Genomic DNA, 21966 nt, shown 5'->3' with positions numbered 1-21966 from the left:
GGACCTTAGGCTTGTAAGCGGTTTAAACACAACCTTTGCACAAATTCGTATTCATAAAGCACAACCTTTCTGGTTATCTAGCTCTTAATACTAAATAATATATCACACGTGCGGTATATATAAAAACATAATGTTTAACCCCATCGCTGTGAGGAGAAAAATCTTAAATGTAGGTCCACAATGTTAAGAAATTTTTTTACACCACAAAATTTTTGATGTGAACTTCGGTTTCTAGGGTCGCTGATTTCGAATCTGATGTTAGTTTTTTAAAAAACGGGTCCAATATGGCGGACATACTTTTCTAGATTCGGTTTCTCTGTCCAATCAAAACAAATAAAGTTCAGTGAATTTTAAAAATATATTAGTTTTTAAAATTTACAATACTGTTGTATATGATAATAATAAATCTATTTTATGGAAAAGTGAACTGATGTAAAATATAGAAAAAAAAGACGAGCGCTTAGATGACGAAGACACATTGTTTAAACGATGGTTTATAAGTAGCTCTTCATATTGGATTCGCCATTTTGAATTTTGAAAAAGTAAAATCAGTTTCGAATTAAGCGGCCCCGAAAAGCTCTGAGTAACAAGTTTCAAGCGAATCCGATCAATTTTTATTTTTTAAGGGAATTTCCAAATAGGTCAATTTAGATACCTTAAATAACGTTAGTGTAATGTATATCTGCTAATTTTTGTTTTTTTAAAGTTTTTTTGTAAGTACGTGTATAGACGTATCTAACAGTGAGGGCCTACTTCGGAAAGTACGTCTATAGACGTACATCACTGTCAAAGGGTTAATTATATAATTAATTATTAAATTCTAGTTGCTATATTCGATTCACCAATTTGAATTTGAAAAAACCAATTTCAAATTCGTATTCAGCGGCCTCAAAAAACCCCAAGTAAAAAGTTTCAGGGTAATCTGATTAAATTTTTATATTTTTAGGTGCCATAATGGTTCCGCCATTTTTAATTTTCATAAATTAACTTCAAATTCGCAATCAGCGACTCCAAAAACCCACGAGTAAAAATTTCAAGAAAATCTGATAATGTTTTAGAAAATCGTCCGCCCTTCGTAATTTGTGAAAATTAACTTGAGATTTATCATATTCGTAGTCAGTTACCCCCAAAAGCTCTTAATATGGCTTGTCTGAATAATTCACCTAATTTTTGAAACTTTTACCTTGGCAGGGGGGACGGATATGGCAGAAAGTATTCTGCGGGAAAAGTCGGGTGGGATCCACAGCAGCAGTTTACGTAACCCGATGTACGCGACCTTCGGCCGCGTAAGATTTTTACCATGATAATCAATTTTGCGCCAGTTTTCACTATTATTGTCGTCATCAGTGCACCAAGATACGTTAGTGTATACCAAGTTTTATTATAATGTGCGGGGGGACGCTTTCGGAACTATATCCACTTAATTCTTATAACTTATCATTGGTAAAGATAATAAAATTGTGCAAATTTTTGAAAAATTTTATTTAGGATAATTCAAATATTTTACAAAAATTATAGTTCAAAACTAAAATGTGGAATAATTTCTTTTAATTTTTGCGTCCTCGTAGAGGTAGCTTTGTAGTACTTTCGTTTATAAAATTTTTAAAAATTGTGAAAACAAATTTTCCTCTATATAGAAACATGTTATATGATATATGTCTTTAACAGGTTTTATTGGATTTGGGTAAAATTTGGTAGGCTTATTTATCACATTAATCTTTCAAAAATGACAAGAAGATTTTTAAAAATACTACCAAAAAAAATTTTATCGTCTTTTTTCCAAAAACTTTTTTTAATTACAAAAATTTAAGGTGATATATATAATAAAATCGTCTTCATTACGTAAAGACGAATCGATTGGTATATATAAAGTATAGATTAGATTTAAATTTTAAGATTTAATGAAAGTTAAAAAATGAAAAATTTAAATTTTAGCTGAAAAATTTAAATTTTAGCTAAAAAATTGTGTGTTTATTTAAATTAAAATTTATATATAAAATAATTTTATTCCTTGCCACACTGTGCCTGAACCGAAAAAAAGTTTGACAAAATTGGATCCAAAATCTGGTTCTTGGGGATGTTTCTGCACCATATCAGAAGTAAAAATCCGTTGAGACCAAAATCCTAGCTGCTCCTTTTTTCAAGATATCAGTAATTCAATTTTGCGAATTTTGAGAATTTTTACAAAACGCGAATTTGATTCTTTGTAACCACATGTAGGCAAACTAATCATAAAAAAAGTATCTAAAATATTTTTTTATATGTATATTATATATAATAATAATAATAAGAGTGTTTTTATTAGAAATGAAAAAATAAAATAAAAATGTTTAATGATGGAAATTTAAATAAAAGAATTTTAAACTACTCTTTTATTTCGACAATTAAATGTGATACCTTGCACATATGAGGATAATTCCTAAAAAATTTAATGCTAAATCTTTTAATTCTTTTGCCTAAATAGTTGATATAATTTATAAAAGTTTTTGATAATCCACATTAAATATAATTGTATAATAATAATTGTAATTTTATTAGATATGAAATATAATTTTAAAGTATTTAATTATAGAAAATAGAAATATAAGAATTTTCAACTCCTGTTTTATTTCAACAATTGAGGGTTCACATACAATAAGAGGACGCGCAGGACTTTCGTTAGCCCCTCGCGCAGCCACAGAATCGCTGTACGCGGGAACTTTCACTTTCATGCGTATCCCTATATTCCATATAAACCCTCAGCTAGATGTAATACCTTGTATCTATGAGGATAATTCCTAAAAATTTTAATGATAAATCTTTTAATTCATTTGCCTTAATAAATAATAAATTTTCAAATTTACACAATATTTTTACAATTCCGCTTATTGGTTTATATTCAACAATTCTATCATGCAAAATTAAACAATAAGGTGAAGTGTTTGCCGAAAAATTTTCATTCGATTCAAATTCCAAACGAATGTCAACTGCTCCACTTTTTAATGACTCATTTTGCTTAGAACAATCTATAACAACTAAAGGAGCGTATCTCAAAAATTCCTTTTTCGTTAAAATTTGTTGAGATTCTTTCTTTTAACGCTTGGAAATTAGTAAACATTTCATATAAAATAGAATACTGATTTTTATCAATGTTATGATTCATATTACCGTAGGGATAACATTTTGAATTTAAAAACAACTTTACATCAGATAATTTACAATGATCAAAATAACTTGAATTTAGAGCAGTATTACTTTTTCTTTTTGGATAAAATTGATGTGGTTAATTTTGTAGTTAATAAAGAGATTTTAGGCCAGATTTTTAATCCATCAACACAAATAGTTTATTAGATACGACGTTTCGGCAGCTGCCGCTACCCTTATCAAGTATTACATCAAGTAATTATACACTAAAAATGACAAGTTGAAAATTTTAATTAAAGTTTGAAATTAGTTTTATTTTTTACATTAAATTTGGAAAGAGCTGTACTTACGTTTAAACTGTTATATTTAAATTATAAAGTTTCATTAAGGAGGTTATGTTTAACCATCTCCTTAATGATCATTATCATTTTATTTAAAATAATGAATATTTGTATAAAATTTTTTTAAAAAGTGTATTGTTTAACTTATTATTATTTTTGTTTTTTAAGTTTTATTTTGAATCAGTTAAACTTTTTGTTTAAAAAAAAAAAAGAAATATAAGGATGGTTTTATCCATTCTTATATAGTTTGTGTAGGACTAATGAAATACCGCATTCTAGATATTAATTCTATAGAGACTGTAAAAATGCTGATAATGTAGAACATCTCATTATCAATTTATTGTACATTATTCAATAAACCTTGGTAGATATTTCCTAACTTTTCAATATCAGTTTTAAAATTTATTGATTTTTTTTCTTTTGCTATATATATCATTTCAAGAAATTTTCTTTTATAATAGTTCTGTTCTGTGTTCAAGATTGTTACGTTATTAAAATCAAAGTAATGGTTGTTTTCAGTTGCATGAGTAGCTAGAGCTGTGTTTGTTTTTTTATTTTTAATATCTCTAGCCTGTTCTGTTAATCTAGTTTGTAAATATCTTAATGATTCACCAATGTATATACTGCCACATTGGCATGGTATTCTGTATATGGTATTAATTTGTTGTTTCTTTTGTATTTTATCTTTAGTTGAGTGCAAAATATTTTTTTGAATTGTGTTTTCAATTGATTGTACTATTCTTACATTAAATTTATTGAAAATGTTGTACAAGATATTTTCTAAATCTTTAACATATGGTAATGAAATAGTTGCAATATTTTTATTATTAATTAGAGTTATTTTGTTATTAGAAATTAAATAGTTATACCTTTCTTTGATTTTTTTATTTAGTACGTCTATTGGAAAACCATTTTTTAATAAAGTTTCTTTAATTATTTGAAGATTTTCTTCGTGAAATTTTTCATCTGATAATTTAATTGCTCGATCTACTAAACCAATAATTATGCTTAACTTATATTTTAAACAATGTTCTGAATCATAGTTTATATATCGTACTGACCATATTGGTTTTCTAAACCAATTTGTGATTATTTTATTATTTTTTATATAAAGTAGCTCTAGCTACTCATGCAACTGAAAACAACCATTACTTTGATTTTAATAACGTAACAATCTTGAACACAGAACAGAACTATTATAAAAGAAACTTTCTTGAAATGATATATATAGCAAAAGAAAAAAAATCAATAAATTTTAAAACTGATATTGAAAAGTTAGGAAATATCTACCAAGGTTTATTGAATAATGTACAATAAATTGATAATGAGATGTTCTACATTATCAGCATTTTTACAGTCTCTATAGAATTAATATCTAGAATGCGGTATTTCATTAGTCCTACACAAACTATATAAGAATGGATAAAACCATCCTTATATTTCTTTCTTTTTTTTTTAAACAAAAAGTTTAACTGATTCAAAATAAAACTTAAAAAACAAACATAATAATAAGTTAAACAATACACTTTTTAAAAAATTTTTATACAAATATTCATTATTTTAAATAAAATGATAATGATCATTAAGGAGATGGTTAAACATAACCTCCTTAATGAAACTTTATAATTTAAATATAACAGTTTAAACGTAAGTACAGCTCTTTCCAAATTTAATGTAAAAAATAAAACTAATTTCAAACTTTAATTAAAATTTTCAACTTGTCATTTTTAGTGTATAATTACTTGATGTAATACTTGATAAGGTAGCACCGAAATATTTAATAAGATCTAAATGTGGTCGAAGATAGCCAAAGCTATCGAAATAAATAATTCCATTTTTATTCTTTTTATAAGCACACCAATGTGTACCCCGACCATCTTTATCGTCTAAATTTATAATTGCTGATTCATACTTTCTAGGGCCGCTTACAGGTAGTTCATTTCGCATAAAAATTCCTCTAAAATATGGAATTTTCAGGTGCTTTGCAAATTTAAGTAAATCTAAATTTGTAAGGGCTCGGTGAGGTAGCTTCATTTTAAGTTTTTTGACTTGCAACCTAATCCTTTTTTAAATGAACTTTCTTCTAGTTGATGTTTTGTAGCGCTTGCATCATTTATAGCTTATCAATTCCAACTGCCCCTCCTGCTAATGCCCCTGTAGCACTTAAACCCGCAAATAAAGGAATAAGAATAGATAAAACGCCCCCAACTTTAGAGGGTATTGGTAAAATTCGAGGCTTATTTATATTACGCTTGCCATCAGCACTTTTTACTGCTACACATGCACCTTGCAAAGCAGATTTGATAGTAGATTGTGCATTTGTACCTAATTTCATAGCATCTTTAGCTGCAGTTACAATTTCTCGCAATGTTGATTTTTTCATTCTATTTTTTTTGCTTTTTCTTTATACTTTTCCTCCACTTAATTCCCATTCCAAGTTTAGATTTTAACTTCATTGCATTTGTTATTGCGTAAGCTGCAGCTTTTTCACCAACACTAGCGTCTCTAGCAAAGACACGATTCCAAGCTTTTTCTGCAAGAACTTTATCGGCTGCGTTTCGTACTTCTATATTTTCTCTACTTTGCGAATAAGCAATATCATGATCTTTACAAGCTGCGTCAAGAGGATTAATACCTGGATCGCCTCGCGCAACTCTTTTTGCTACTTTTTGTCCCTGAACCACAATATTGGTAGCCAGGAATATGAAATTCTACTAATAGATTATTTATCAATTTATTTAGAAAACCTTTTACTCCTCTCACCCTTCTAGAGATTTGCTTATTACTTGTCTGTTTTTAGGGTTTCGTGGCCCATGGCCGAAAGCCTTATAGTTTCACTTTGGCGTCCGTCTGTCCGTAGTATATTTTGGGGCACCACAGCTCCCAAAATCAAATTTTAGGGCACAGATTCCAAATTAAAATTTTGGGGCACCACAGATCCCAAATTCAAATTTTGAGGCCCCACAGATCCCAAATTAAACTTTTGGGGCACCACAGATCCCAAATTCGAATTTTGGGGCACCACAGATCCCAAATTCGAATTTTTGGGCCCCACAGATCCCAAATTCGAATTTTGGGCAAACATAGCTTCCAAATTCGAATTTTGGGGCACCACAGATCCCAAATTCAAATTTTGGGGCACCATAGCTCCCAAATTCAAATTTTGGGGCCCCACAGATCTAAAATCTCCATTTACTGAATGGACATTTTCCCGAATAGACATTACATGAATGGACATTACATGTCCCATTAGTTAACATGCCCCTACAATTGACATGTCCCAGTAGTTGACCTGTCTCAGTAATTGACATGTCCCAATAGTTGACATGTCGCAATAGTTGACATGTCGCAATAGTTGACATGTCGCAATAGTTGACATGTCCATATAGTTGACATGTCCATATAGTTGACATGTCCATATAGTTGACATGTCCAAGAGTTGACATGTCTTAATAGTGGACATTATCGAATGGACATTTTAACTAATGTTTTAGGTAAATTTATAAAATAAATTTTATTATTTATTTTTAAATTATTTATTTTTGATTTATTTTTTTTTATTAAAATTTAAAGCGCGACGAAACCCTAGATGTAGGCGCAATTGCGCCTAGTTCTTTTCCTATTTTTTATGAATTAGCATGTTTATATTCCTTGTACAAAGAAAACTTTTTCAATACTAATTTTAAAAAGTATAAAACCAAGGTATTTATACGAATTATTAGCAGTTGACTACGAATGTTCAAACGTGTTGGATTATCTTCACGCACAAACAAGCATACAACAAACACAAACAATGCAAATCTCATTTGAAAATTCTTAGCAATCAAAAAGTACAAATTCCACAGCAGACTAGAAGCAATTGAATCTAAAGAAGGAAGGGGAAGGGACGATTTGTGGAAATGGAAAATCAAAAGCTGCAGTTGGTAAAAGAATTGCATAAGCCAGCAAGAAAAAATTATAAGCGAAGAAATGTTGACATTCGAGGTATTGATGATACATGGTAAGCCGACCTCGTTGAAATGAAACCCTATTCACGAGAAAATAATAACTACAAATATATGTTAACCATCATTGATATCTTTTCCAAGTTTGCCTGGGCAGTTCCTGTCAAGTCTAAAAAAGGTGAAGAAGTTGCTGCCGCAATGAAATCTGTTCTTATAAGAAAACGCGTACCAAAAAATTTACAAGTGGATCACGGAAAAGAATTTTATAATTCACATATTAAAAATCTTATGAAAACTTATAATATTAATATGTATTCTACATATAGTAATTTAAAAGCGTCAATATGCGAACAATTTAATCGAACTTTAAAAAATAAAATGTGGATGCAATTTAGTTTTCGTGGTAATTATAAGTGGATAGACATTTTAAGTAATTTAATACATGAGTATAATAATACTAAACATAGAACTATTAAAATGAAACCTAAACAAGTAACTGCTAAAAATGAAAAAGAATTAATAACTACTATTTTTAAAAGAAAAAAAAATTTTTCAATAATAGTGACGTAAATAATACAGAACCAGTTACTTACCTTCTTAAAGATTACCAAGATATGCCAATATCTGGAACTTTCGAAAGGTAAATATTCAGATATTTATTTAACTGAAAAAGTGCTGAAAAAACAAGGCTCTAAAGTATTTGTTAAATGGCTAAGTTTTGATAGTTCGCATAATAGTTGGGTAAATAAGTCAGATATGTAATATATTGTAAATTTTTTTGTAATAAATAAATAAAGGTTTAAAAATAAATAAAAACCAACATGTAAAAAAATTCATTTTTTTTATTTCCTCTCTTCCTTACATTCTTTAAAGAGTACATTTATCTTAAGTAGTGACGTGAACTTGCATACATACATATAAGTTGTTTATACTTTACTGTTTTCAACACTATTTACTTTAGAAATCAGATCACAAATTTGTCTTAATAAATACTAGCGATGTATTCTTCGCTCGCTCGCTTATAGTTGGACTTATTATTGTTTACTTATTGTAGTTTATGTATATTATATATATTATTTATGTTTTAAATTAATATATTATTATTATTGTATAAAATTTATCTTAATTTTGATCAGTATCAATGAAGGATGAAATGACAATTGTTAAATATTACATGCCTTAATTTATTATAATTATAACAACAATATTAATTATATTATAATATATTATATTATATAATAATTTTTTTTTCTTATATTAATTTATTTGCATTAAAAAATTAGTCAAACTTTTTTTTCAATTACTCATAGCTTTTTTACTTTTAGTCCTACAAAACAATTTCTTAAACGCTTTTTGCTCATGCAATATTGAAGTTTAAGAAAAAAAATTAATTTTAAAAAATTAAAATTTTTTATTTTATTTATTTAAAAAATAAAATTTATTTTTAATTTTTAAACTTGTTATCTGTGTTAATTAAATATTTTGAACAATTAAAAAAATTTTAATTCAGTTTGGGTGTAACATATACTTTTTATATATATATATATGAATCGATTTGTTTCAATGTAAGGAGTTTAATTATTTTATGTATTAACTTGAATTTAAAACAAGTGCGAGTTACACTCGCACTGAAATCGAGGGTTCCGTACTCGAAGCGAACTTATTTGGTATAAAAACAAATGTTTAAAAAAAATGTGTTGTATGTCAAATAAAATAAGTGATACAAAAAGGAACAATTTTGTAAAATTCAAGAAAATTGTTCCTCTTCGTATCACTTATATTAGTTGCCATACAACACATATTTTTTAAACATTTGTTTTTATACCAAATAAGTTCGCTTCGAGTACGGAAACCTCGATTTCAGTGCGAGTGTAACTCGCACTTGTCCGATTTTTTTTATTTTAGAGTTGTAACGACTAAAAAAATAAACTCAATCATGTTTATTAAATTATTTCTATAATCTACACATAAAAATACGTAAAAATAGTAAATTTGAAGACCTTTAGAAAAAAATTTTCCTTTATTGGGAGAAAATTCATGATTTTTTCTAAAATTACACAGGCCTGCAAAATTCGACTTTTTTTTTTATTTTTGATATTGAAGTCGTTTCCTATGTAATTTTGTGCGCTGAACACAATCCCGTGTCCCAAAATGGCCCAGCACGTCAGGATTTTGAGAAAAGTGGGGGTAAAGAGCCCAAAAACCGTGTTTTTGGGTGTTTTCAAGAATTTTTTTCTCCTTAACCTGACGTGCTAGAAACTTCTACTAGGTCTTAAATTAAAGCTTAAAGTGTGCACTTTAAGACCCATATGCGCAAGTAAAAAAAACACTCAAAAACACGTTGTTTAGGCTCTTTACCCCCACTTTTCTCAAAATACCTTAAGTTTTTTTTAACTTGCGCATATAAGTCTCAAAGTGCACACTTTAAGCTTTAATTTAAGACCTAGTAGAAGTTTCTAGCACGTCAGGTTAAGGAGAAAAAAATTCTTGAAAACACTCAAAAACACGTTGTTTAGGCTCTTTACCCCCACTTTTCTCAAAATACCTTAAGTTTTTTTTAACTTGCGCATATAAGTCTCAAAGTGCACACTTTAAGCTTTAATTTAAGACCTAGTAGAAGTTTCTAGCACGTCAGGTTAAGGAGAAAAAAATTCTCGAAAACACTCAAAAACACGTTGTTTAGGCTCTTTACCCCCACTTTTCTCAAAATCCCTTAAGTTTTTTTTAACTTGCGCATATAAGTCTCAAAGTGCACACTTTAAGCTTTAATTTAAGACCTAGTAGAAGTTTCTAGCACGTCAGGTTAAGGAGAAAAAAATTCTTGAAAACACCCAAAAACACGGTTTTTGGGCTCTTTACCCCCACTTTTCTCAAAATTCTGACGTGCTGGGCCATTTTCGTGTTCAGCGCACAAAATTACATAGGGAACGACTTCAATATCAAAAATAAAAAAACCATGCAGGCCTGTGTTATCAGTTTTTTCTTGACAGCCCCAGAAAAATCAACTCCAATCATCCTCGCTATATTTTTTTTGTAATCTACACGTAAAAATACGTCAAAATATATAAATTTGAATCACTTTAGATCAACTTTTTTGCGGAAAAATACATTTATTTCTTAAATTTATCATTTTTCTTCAAAAATTTGATAAAAATTGATCATCAACTCCAATCGTGCTTACATTTTATCCCTGTATTTTTCACGCAAAAATACAGTTTTACAGCAAATATGAACAATTTGGGTTGAATATTGTGTGCGCTAGGGAGAATAAATCATTTTTTTCGAAATTTTTGATTTTTCCTTGACAACGCTATGTAAATTGATCCGAATCAAGTTCGCTATATTTTTCCTGTAATTTTCATGTAAAAATACGTAAGTGTACCAAATTTGAGCTCTTTATGTCAAAAGATGTGGCCGCTAGGGGGGGGGTACATAGTCATTTTTAGGCATTTTTCGTAAAAATTCATGGTTTTTCCTTGACAACGCTATGTTAATCAATTCCAATCAAGTTCGCTATATTTTTCCTGTAATCTACACGCGAAAATACATATGTGTACTAATTTTCAGCAATCCAGATAAATTTGTGTGGCCGCTAGGGGGGTGGTACACGATTTCAAAAAAACCGATATTAATAGGGTTCCGAACCGAGTACGGAACCCTAAAAACACAAATTTTTTTAGCTAAAACATGAATTTTTAATTTTTTAATTTTTATTTATTCTTAAAATTTAAATCAAATCTATTCTTTATATATACAAATCGATTTGTTTAAATGCAAAGGAATTCAATTATTAGTTTATACTTTTTTGCATGTAGGCGTATGTTGTGTCATGGAGCTTCTACAATACCTCCAAAAGCAAGTCCAAGTCCAAGTCCCTTGGAGATGGATGCGCGCGCATGTTGTTGCCAACTGTCGCTGATTGAGAAATGAAAAAGAAATTTCTTCTGATCTCGATCTCGTGATTGTGGTTATGTGCTCATGTGCTCATGCGGTAAATACACGATAAATAATTAGTCGCGTTATTGTTGTTGTTGCTGCTGCCGCCTCATCGTTTTTTAAGGTAAGCAAGCTATAAATATTTTAATGTTAAACTTGTTCTTCTTGAGTACTTATTTATTTTTATAAATGTAAACCTTTTTTCTCAGTAATAATCCACATGCTTGTAATTTTTGTAAAAAAATAGACACAATAAATAAGATTAACTGTTAATACAAACCACTTTTTATGTTTCGTGTTGAAATTAGGTTTTCAATTGCAGTTTAACGCGGAAAAAAGATTTTTTATAGCAATGCCAATATAATAAATGAGCACAAAAATAATTCAGATGGTATAGATATGTTTTTACTTATTTTTGTTCGAAAGCAATATAATTTACTAATATTTATTTATTATTGTGTAAAACAAGCCAAAATACTACGTGACAATTAATTTTTAAACTTAACTTATTTTTTAAGTCATTCGGAACAAGTGTTGAACGACTGTTCGGGCGATTTATTCGAAAATTTTTTTTTTGTAAATTATTGTCAGAAATGGTCTCTTTTCATTTCAATTTTAAAATTTTCAACCAAACGGACTAGAATTTGGTATTCTGATGTATTTTTACGGGTTATTTTTGATAAAATTATATTGAAGACTATTAAAAGTTAATTCAAATAATTCTTTTTCGAAAAATTAAAATTTTTGAACTTTGAGAATTGAATTTCAAAAAATAAAAATTTTTTATACGATGCGATTGTCTGATGTGTGTACGAAACCCTAGGTTTCTGTGCGAGTGTAACTCGAACTTGTCCGATTTTTTATATTAAAAACGAGCTACGATTTATGATCATTGAATTTTTAAAATGTTTTTGAAGAAACGATTTTAAAGGTTCACTGCAATTTAAAAATGAAGGTTACATAAGATTATTGCCAAAAATAAATTGTACTTATACTAAAAATCATTCTAACGGTTTATTTAATTTTTCTAAAAATAGACTTTAGGTAACATACAATAGAATGACCCATTAAATATAAGAGTTAAATTAATATTTTTTTACAGAAAAATGTTACGATATTTTTTTATTGTGGTGATAATGTACCACTGGCTAAATCTGATGGAATTAGTAGTGAGGTCTCGGGAAGAAGAGAGAAGAGGCAATTGACGGTGGCACGTGAGGCCACATATTACTAATTTCATGCGTGACAATTACGGAGCCTATGAAATGTTGTTCCTGTACTTTGCAAATAATGACTCGGAAGAATTTTACAATATGGTCAGGATGGATCTTCAATGTTTTCGTGTATTATACAATTTATTGTATGAAAGACTCCTGAAAACCAGTTTGCGGAGACCTCTCAGTGGGGAATTAAGACTTGTGCTCACATTAAAGTAAGTGAATCATTTTTCCAAATCATTTTAAAAATTCAAAAATTGATGTATTTATTACTCTTTATCTTTAAACAAGAAATAATGAGTTATACGTGCATCACTTGATGCATATTGTCTTCTACTTTCGTATAATTTTTTCGATGCATCATATTCTCCGGGGAAAATTAACATTTGTAGAAGTCATGAATATATTCACAATTTGTTATAAGAATATTTAATTTTTTAACGAAAACAGTTACCAAATATCGTAAATTTTTATTTAATATTTGGCAACATTTTATGGATAAAGTCATTGTTTCTCATAGTGATTTCAAGGAATGTAAAAATGTTAATAGTTGATTGTCGTATTACAGCTACCTTGGTCACGGAGACAGTATGTTCTCCTTGGCAAATCTTTTTCGCGTGGGTAAAAGTACCACCTACACAATTATACACGAAGTTTGCCCACTAATTTGGGAAGTGTTGTCGCAAATATATCTGGCTTGGAAATCTGCTGAGGAACTATCTATTGTCGCTTAGGGCTTCCAAACAAGGTGGAATTTTCCTAATTGTTTAGCAGCTTTGGACGGCAAAGAGATAAGAATTAGATCTCCTCCGCGCTCAGGCAGTATGTTCTATAACTATAAAAAGTTTTTAAGCTTCAAAGTCCTGGCGATATGTGATGCTTTTTACCGTTTTACGTGGGTAAACATAGGCGATTTTGGTAAAAAAAATTTTAAATACAATCAAAATTATTAACTTATGAATGCTGCTTACATTACAATAATTATATATTTTTTTAACTCCTTAGGTACTAGCAGCGACTTGTCGACTTTTCGGGAAACCCAACTGTATCATGCGCTTGAAAATAATGAAGTCGACCTTCCTGAAGCCAGTAATCTTCCGCGAACAAACATCAGAATGCCATATTTTTTCATTGGAGATGCCATTTTTGACATGAAGCCGTACTTCATGATTCCGTACAATAGAAACGTCCATCTAACACCTGAAGAAATTACATTCAATAGAAGGTAATTTATTTATTTTCAATAATCCGCATCATTCTTCATTTCTTTCTTTTACTTCATAATTTTGTCCATAGAAACGTAAATTGTTTCCCTGCTAAAAATTAGTTTAAAAATTTATTTTTCGCAGCAATTATAATTATTTTGATTCATAATCAAGGTGGCCAGTTGTTAGGAAAAATTTAGGAAATTTGTTTAGTAAGGGAAAATATCATTGATAATTAAATTTGAAATTTCAATCCTTCATAGAAGTTTAAAGAAAAGTAAGGACAAAATAAAGGAAAAGTATTTATTTATGTATTCCTTTATGTAAAATAAAATATAATGGTTTTTAATGTGATAAAAAAATTATATCAACTAAATCGAAAAAATATTTTTGTTTTTATTGCAGGTTGTTTAGGGCAAGAAATTGCATCGAAGATGCCTTCGGAATTCGGGGCAACAAATTTCAAGTTTTGAACGACCGGCTTGATTTCTCCTTGAAGCATTCGATAAGCATCATTCAAGCATTAGTATGCTTACACAATTTTGTGCGCACCTACGAATTAATGAACCCTCCAGAGAACAAACGTTACAATGTTCCCGTTCGGGTCGCTGAAGGCGATGGTGCAATTCGTGCAGCTCGAAACCGAAACGTTCAAAATGAATACGTTGGTCCTGACGATGTTTATCAACGGCGAGACACATTAGCGGCTTACTTTTCTTCTCCTGAAGGTGTACTCCGTTATCTGTGAGGTGTTACTGCACTTATTATTTAATTATTTACTTAATAATGAAATCTGTATATTTCAAATGTCAATAAAGAGAAAACATTTAATTAGAACGGGAAATATGCCATTTTTAAAAAAAATTCGAAAAATCAAAAATTTTCAAATTGTTCATTTTTCAATAAATTGCTTCTGAACTTTCTATAATACGACATCACTTATAATTTAGTCACATTTTAGCATAATTTTGCAAAAATTATTAGCTGATTACAACTAATATCAGTAAAACAATTTTTGGGGGCAATAAAATCGAATAAATCTAATAACTGCAACCAATTGCTAAAAATTTATTCAGGGGTATTTTTGGGGTGTCTGATTAAAAATTTAACGTCAGAATAAAGCAATTGTAAATTGCAATTATAAAATGTCGGATTTAAACATTTTAGTCAAAATTTAAAATATCAATAATTACAATCAATTGCATTTAATTTTGATACGCGAGTATTTTTAGGGTACTTTTTTAAGATTTTGTCGTGATTTGTTGTGATTTTAATATTTAAAATTTTTCAATAATCATGTTTAAAAACAGAGACAAATTGCTTAGAGAGCAAAATGACAAATTACTAGTGCAAATGGTGTTTCAAAATCCGGGTTTGTACATCAAACACGTGCAACAATTATCCCAATCTGGAAGTGTTGAACGCACGTGGGCTTTTATTGCTAAATTATTAAAAGATAGCGGAATTCCTATTCCAGGTAGTTTATTATATTTATGTATTTTTAATTAAAAATTTTTTTTATACAAATCAGTAATTTCAAATATTACCTATGGTTTTAATCTGTACAAAACTTTGTTTTGCTTTGTTATTAACTGGAGAACAAAACAAAATGAAAGGCTTTTTTCATCACAAAGACAGAAGCTAGATAATTTGAGGTTTTTGTTTTAAAAAGTAGAAAATAAAACAAAACAAAAGTTTTGTTGCCCGATCAGTAGATGATCTTGTTTATTAATGAGTCAAATTGCAAGTGAATGAGAGTTAATAAATAAGGAATTTGAAAAAACAATCCGGTAATTTTCAAATAGTTTTCAGATCTTAAATAGTATAACTTTTTTTTTGCTTTCACATCTTTTTTTAAAATGGAACTTTTTCAGCTTATATTTCAATGAAATGCGACTTTCTCTATTGTAGAAAATTTAAAAAAAAATGATTTTCTTGAGTACAAAATTTATCTTCTTGAAAGAATTTTATTTTGAATATTTATATTTCAAACTATTCGCCAATTAAATTGTTTTGTAAAAAAAGTTTTCATAATTGAAGCATTATTTTACGTAATTTCACATTCGAAATCTCTTCAAATGCAATTATTTTCAAAAATGTTATGTTATAACTTATTCAAAAATCAATTATTCTGGAAATTTTTTATCTATAAGATTCTTCACTTCTCTTTAAATTATTTTTAATATTTTAATGTTTTTCAAAAATTTAATGTTCAAAATTTGCAATTGCAATTCATGACACAATAAATTATTTTTAAATATTTTAATGAAGTTCTTAAAAAATTAATTTGTTATAAAGGAAACATGAATTAAAAATTTCTTTAAATTCAATTCTCGTCAGAATTTTATAAATAAATATATATATATATATATAGAATTTCTTTCACTCAACAGATCCTCAAAAACCATGGAGCCAGTTGAGAAAATCATTTAATATACACTATAAAAATTTGAATGTTAACTGGTATTTATACGGCGACATGCAATTCATAGTTCAGCACAGTAAAATGCAAAAAGGAGGTAGCAGTGTTCATTCTCAGCTTTCAGTGCCAGGTGTGTAATTTCCCCATTTTTTTAAAGAAATTTTCTCAGGTTTCAAAGCATAACATTTTTCAAACTGTTTCCAAATTCTTTAATAAAATTATACAAATATCTAATTCTGCATTGTAATATAAACTAAATATTGATCATTGCTTTATAATTTTGAATGTGACTTTAAAATCGTTTAAGAAAACATGAATTTGAATTTTTATTACATCTGCACGGTATTACTGATTTTTATTATTTTAATTCTGAAACATTTTTAATAACATTTAATGAAATTATTAAAGCATTATGTAAACAATGGAGTTTCATTCCAAAAACTGTTGTTTATTAATTTAATCCCTACACCTTAGGCCTATTTTCTTAAAAATGAACACAATTTGTAACCAGAGCAAATATTCATTTTTTACAGATGTTAGTTTGGTCGAACTGTCAAATTCATCTTGTCAGAATTTACCTGATTTACATGCAAGTATGGAGACACACTCAATATCAGGTGCCTCAACATCAGGTGCCTCAACATCATACGCCTCCACATCATACGATATGGAGAGAATTGCAGAAAACTATGCTTTTGAAAATGAAGATATCATTAAAGATGAGGTAGATTACATGGATTATGACATTCTTAACTATGATAACGAGATTATTACGATTGATGACGACCCTACACCAAATGAAAATTTAGCGTCATTCTCTCCTCATCAATTATCACCGATTTCTGCATTACGTCGAGAATGCTCTACGCCATTGCCTCCAATGCAACTTTCATCAACGGAAACATCGGCAGTTTCTGGAACGGATTCAAAGCTTTTTTCTTCATTGCGAGCAGCACCTGAAGTTCCTTTGTCGAGTTCTGTCACTCACCAAGTACCTTCAACGGTTCGAACGGATTCAGGGCCATTTTCTTTATTACGAGCAGCACCTAGTGTTCCTTCGCCGAGTTCGGTCACTCGCCAAGAATGTCCTGCCCAATTGTCTCCATTGCAAGCGCTATCTCCTGGTTACCAATCATCACCTGCTTCATTTCCTCTGAATTCTACATCTAGATCAGAACCTTGGGCGTTTCATGCAACTTCACAAGAATTTTCTACCCCATTCTCTTCTTACCGATATTCACCGAATTCTACTGCTGGTTCTATCGCATTACCTTTAGTGCAAGCGTCGACATTTTCATCAACATTTGTTGATCCATCACTATCTCGAAAACATTCTAGAGTACAGGATATTCCGACAAACGATGTAGCAAAAAAAGCCAAGATTGTCCCGCCAGTGGATCGGTTTGCCAGACGAAAGTCTAGGGCAATGACAAACAATACTACTATAGCCGAAACTTTAAAAGCATCAAGACAAGATTTGCATGAAGTAACCACATGTTTCACCAGTTGTATGATTATACAAAAGCAAGTCTTGGAAAATCAGTTGAGAAGGGACAAATAAATTGAAGAAATTTATTTCTTCATGAATGGGATTTATTGAATGACGAGGAACAAGCAAATTTTTTCAACAATGTGATAAAAATAATGCTAAAATATCAAACTGATTAAATCAAGTACTTTCTCTTTGCGCATTTTTCTATTAGTTATTTCGACGGTCGAGAAAAAATTTTATCATTTGTTTTCGCATTTTAATGCGCGGTAATAATAATTAAACGTTTATACTATTTATTTTTTTTTGTTAAAAAAATGTTAATAATGTTTATTATCATTAATAATAAGGTAGCATAAGTACATTCACAAGTACTTTCTTTTCACGCATTTTATTCTATTGATTCTTCCGACGATGAAGAAAAAAATCGTATAATTTATGTTTTGTGCGTGATGTTTTGTTAATTTATATTATTACTTCTAATTATGTGTTTGTATCTAAAAAAAATTAAACGTTTGTACTCTTCAAAATTATTTGGTTTAAAAACTTTTAGTAAAGTTTATTATAATAAATAAAGGATAATGACATTTAAACATAAAAATTCTAATTTAATCCCAATAAGTTTACGTTACAAATTACATTATTATTGTTTTTTAAATTAGTATCTATTTTTTAAAATTTACGACATCACTTATGCGCTAAAAATACAACGATGAGCTATTTCGTTCATAAAATTGCATTTATTAAATAAAATTTAATTTATTAAACACATTTTTCCTTACAAAAGAAAACAAAAAAAAATTAAGAATTCTAACTCCGTTTTCAAACAATGAAAATGGTGAATTCAATATAACAGACAATATTATGAAAAATTAATCGGAAATTACTCGGAAATCGTTTAAAACAAAAAGTCCTTTTTTGTTATTTATTTTTAAATAATTCTTGTAATTCGTTGTAGCATGTCCATTTTCGGTCTTTAGGAATGCGCTTCCAAGCATCCAGCAGCACCACAAGCCTTTCCCTTCTTATCATCTTTTTTTTCCAAGAAATTATTCTCGGTTGAAGAAGCAGTAGGCAACATACTTCCAACAGTGGGTGCATCAGAAGTAGATACCTCAGGAATGGGGAATGATGAAAATATATCTAAAATATGTTTGAAATATAATATAGTATATATATATATATATATGTCTAATGGCAGGTTCCACGTCCATTCCTGTCATGGAATGGCAGATACCACGACCAGTGGCAGGTTCCACGCCGGTCGTGGAAAAACTTTATGTGTAACGTGTGGTTCCACGACCGCGTAAAAAATGCCATTGTGCATGAATTAGTGGATTCAACGACCGCAGTCCTGTTTATGTATCAAATTGTCAAATCCACTACCACCCCACCACTATCATGTGTTACGCCTACTATAATTAAATACGCCCTGGTAGTGGAATACACCACAAGAACACATTGACAATAAAACGTAAAACATAATCATAGATGACCAATCATCAATTAATTAATTTTATTAAGTCTACATAAAGAAAAAACATTTACAACATTTTTTAAGTCAAATATAATTTACTTACTTTCTAAAAGCTAATTTTTAACATACAAAATATTAACATATATTTAAATAAATCCTTAGTAGATATTAAATTTCAAATTAAGGTGCACAAATAATATTGATCGACGAAAAATTAATCGGTCGTGGAATCTGTCATTATAGATATGTCATAATTATAAACATTGTGTTATGTCTAATATAATTTATTTATTTTCTAAACGCTTCTTTTCAACATGCAGAATGTTAAAATAATTTTAAATTTATTTTTAGAAGCATTTAAATTACAATTTAAGGTGCACAAATAATATTGGTCGTGGAAAAATTAATCGGTCGTGGAATCTGTCATCACAGATATGTCATGATTATAAACATTGTTTTATGTTAAATATAATTTGTTTATTTTTCGATTGCAAAGCTTAGACATACAAAAAGTTATTATAATTGTAATTAAGTTCTCAGAAGCTATTTAAATTTACTTTAATAATGCTAAAATAATGTTGGTCGTGGAAGATTCAATTGGTCGTGGAATCTGCCTTTATAGATATGTCATGATTAAAACATTTTTTAAGTCAAGTATAATTTACTTACTTTCTGAAAGCTAATTTTTAACATATAGAATGTTAACTTAGTTTTAAATAAATCCTCAGTAAATATTAAATTTCAAATTAAGGTGCACAAATAAGATTGGTCGAGGAAAAATTAATCGGTCGTGGAATCTGTCATTATAGATATGTCATGATTATAAACATTGTTTTATGTTTAATATAATTTACTTACTCTCTAAAAGCTAATTTTTAACATACAGAATGTTAAAATAGTTGTAAATAAATCCTCATTAGATATTAAATTTCAATTTAAGGTGCACAAATAATATTGGTCGTGGAAGATTCAATTGGTCGTGGAATCTGCCATTATAGATATGTCATGATTAAAACATTTTTTGAGTCCAATATAATTTACTTACTTTCTGAAAGCAAATTTTTAACATACAGAATGTTAACATAGTTTTAAATAAATCCTTAGTAGATATTAAATTACAATTTATGGTGCACAAATAATATTGATCGTGGAAAAATTAATCGGTCGTGGAATCTGTCATCACAGATATGTCATGATTATAAACATTGTCTTATGTTAAATATAATTTGTTTATTTTTCGATTGCAAAGCTTAGACATACAAAAAGTTATTATAATTGTAATTAAGTTCTCAGATGCTATTTAAATTTAGTTTCATAATGCTAAAATAATGTTGGTCGTGGAAGATTCAATCGGTCGTGGAATCTGCCATTATAGATATGTCATGATTAAAACATTTTTTGAGTCCAATATAATTTACTTACTTTCTGAAAGCAAATTTTTAACATACAGAATGTTAACATAGTTTTAAATAAATCCTTAGTAGATATTAAATTTCAAATTAAGGTGCACAAATAATATTGGTCGAGGAAAAATTAATCGGTCGTGGAATCTGTCATTATAGATATGTCATGATTATAAACATTGTTTTATGTTTAATATAATTTACTTACTCTCTAAAAGCTAATTTTTAACATATAGAATGTTAACATAGTTTTAAATAAATCCTTAGTAGATATTAAATTTCAATTTAAGGAGCACAAATAATATTGGTCGAGGAAAAATTAATCGGTCGTGGAATCTGTCATTATAGATATGTCATGATTATAAACATTGTTTTATGTCAAATATAATTTATTTATTTTCTAAACGCTTCTTTTCAATATGCAGAATGTTAAAATAATTTTAAATTTATTCTCAGAAGCATTTAAATTTCAAGTTAAGGTGCACAAATAATATTGGTCGTGGAAAAATTAATCAGTCGTGGATTCTGTCATCACATATATGTCATAATTATAAACATTGTTTTATGTCTGTTTAAAGATAGATTTAAAAGATTAAGCCAAAAAATCATTCTCTTACGAATTTTCTAAATGTTATAAATTTGAAAACTCAAAAGTTTAAGTAAAAACCGATTTTCTCTCGGTGTTTGAAACTTTCTCTTTTCTTTTTTTATACATAAATCTAACTAACAAAAGTCAATGGAAAACTGCAAAACATGTGTTAACATGTGCTGGCCAGAGCCGAGCGCAGCCCTTTTTTATGATATTGCCTGCGATCGACCCTGGCGGGCGCATCTTATCAGGTTTGCAAGTTTCTTCCTAAAACACGGAAACTAAATTATTACAGAAAACTTTGCTTTTCCCCCTCTTTTCTCACATTTTGTACACTGAGTAAAGGATAAGGCCCTTTTTCTCAAATCGACCGCTCAGTTCGCTTTTGCCTAAGTACTAGTTAACTCCTCGCAAAAGTTGTAACTCCTACAAGAGTATTCTCAATCAAGTACGTTTATAAGTTCTGAGTTTTCCTTACAATATTGCTATCTCAATCTTGAAATAGAATTTATACAATAAAGAAAAGTGCATTACATTCTGGCAAGGTCCCTTTTATGTAAAAATGTGCTAAGTCTCTCCCTTGTGGGCCCTTATGAGTGTAGTTATCCCTGCAAGGGACAATTATCGACCTTCCAGAGGGTTATCTTTGTTCTTTTGAAAAAAGCTCAAATTGTATAATTTATGTTTTAATTCTATTTGTTTTAATAACAGAACAATAAACTGATATTTTGTGTGTTTTATTTTTTTGTGGTCTTTCTTAAAATAAATTGATATTCTCCAAACATTTTTGGTCCTTCGAGCCGGATATAAAGTGAAAGTT

The 21966-nt window shown here is 29.0% G+C and overlaps 2 protein-coding genes across 4 annotated transcripts in view; both read left to right on the top strand.

The window, feature by feature from the left end:
• The window catches only part of LOC127290976 (uncharacterized), a 112181-nt gene extending 94125 nt beyond the window's left edge, over window positions 1–18056 (top strand). For all 3 annotated transcript variants that reach the window (XM_051319841.1, XM_051319839.1, XM_051319840.1), the window contains 2 exons: window positions 16160–16318; window positions 16722–18056. In XM_051319841.1, the coding sequence (XP_051175798.1) occupies window positions 16246–16318; window positions 16722–17749 (1101 nt within the window). In that variant the 5' untranslated portion in view covers window positions 16160–16245 and the 3' untranslated portion in view covers window positions 17750–18056. The remainder of the gene's footprint in view (window positions 1–16159; window positions 16319–16721) is intronic.
• Window positions 12587–14593, top strand: LOC127290977 (uncharacterized). Its single transcript, XM_051319842.1, has 4 exons — window positions 12587–12776; window positions 13130–13479; window positions 13567–13786; window positions 14172–14593. The coding sequence occupies exons 2-4, from the start codon at window positions 13386–13388 to the stop codon at window positions 14512–14514; spliced, it is 657 nt and encodes a 218-aa protein (XP_051175799.1). The 5' UTR covers window positions 12587–12776; window positions 13130–13385; the 3' UTR covers window positions 14515–14593.
• Window positions 18057–21966: the final 3910 nt, after the last annotated feature.

Source organism: Leptopilina boulardi, unplaced genomic scaffold (genome assembly GCF_019393585.1).
Source record: "Leptopilina boulardi isolate dan_hultmark-lab unplaced genomic scaffold, ZJU_Lbou_2.1 LbouV2_98, whole genome shotgun sequence".
Taxonomy (NCBI): domain Eukaryota; kingdom Metazoa; phylum Arthropoda; class Insecta; order Hymenoptera; family Figitidae; genus Leptopilina; species Leptopilina boulardi.
Note: the sequence above shows the minus strand (reverse complement) of the source record. Positions and strands in the feature narration are given on the sequence as shown.

Bases quoted from the DNA above. Each gene is read 5' to 3' on its own strand.
- LOC127290977 (XM_051319842.1), top strand. From the start codon at position 13,386: ATGTTCTATAACTATAAAAAGTTTTTAAGCTTCAAAGTCCTGGCGATA. The intron at 13,480-13,566 runs GTAAAAAAAATT...TTAACTCCTTAG, and splicing joins GGTAAACATAGGCGATTTTG to GTACTAGCAGCGACTTGTCG. The intron at 13,787-14,171 runs GTAATTTATTTA...TTTTTATTGCAG, and splicing joins GAAATTACATTCAATAGAAG to GTTGTTTAGGGCAAGAAATT.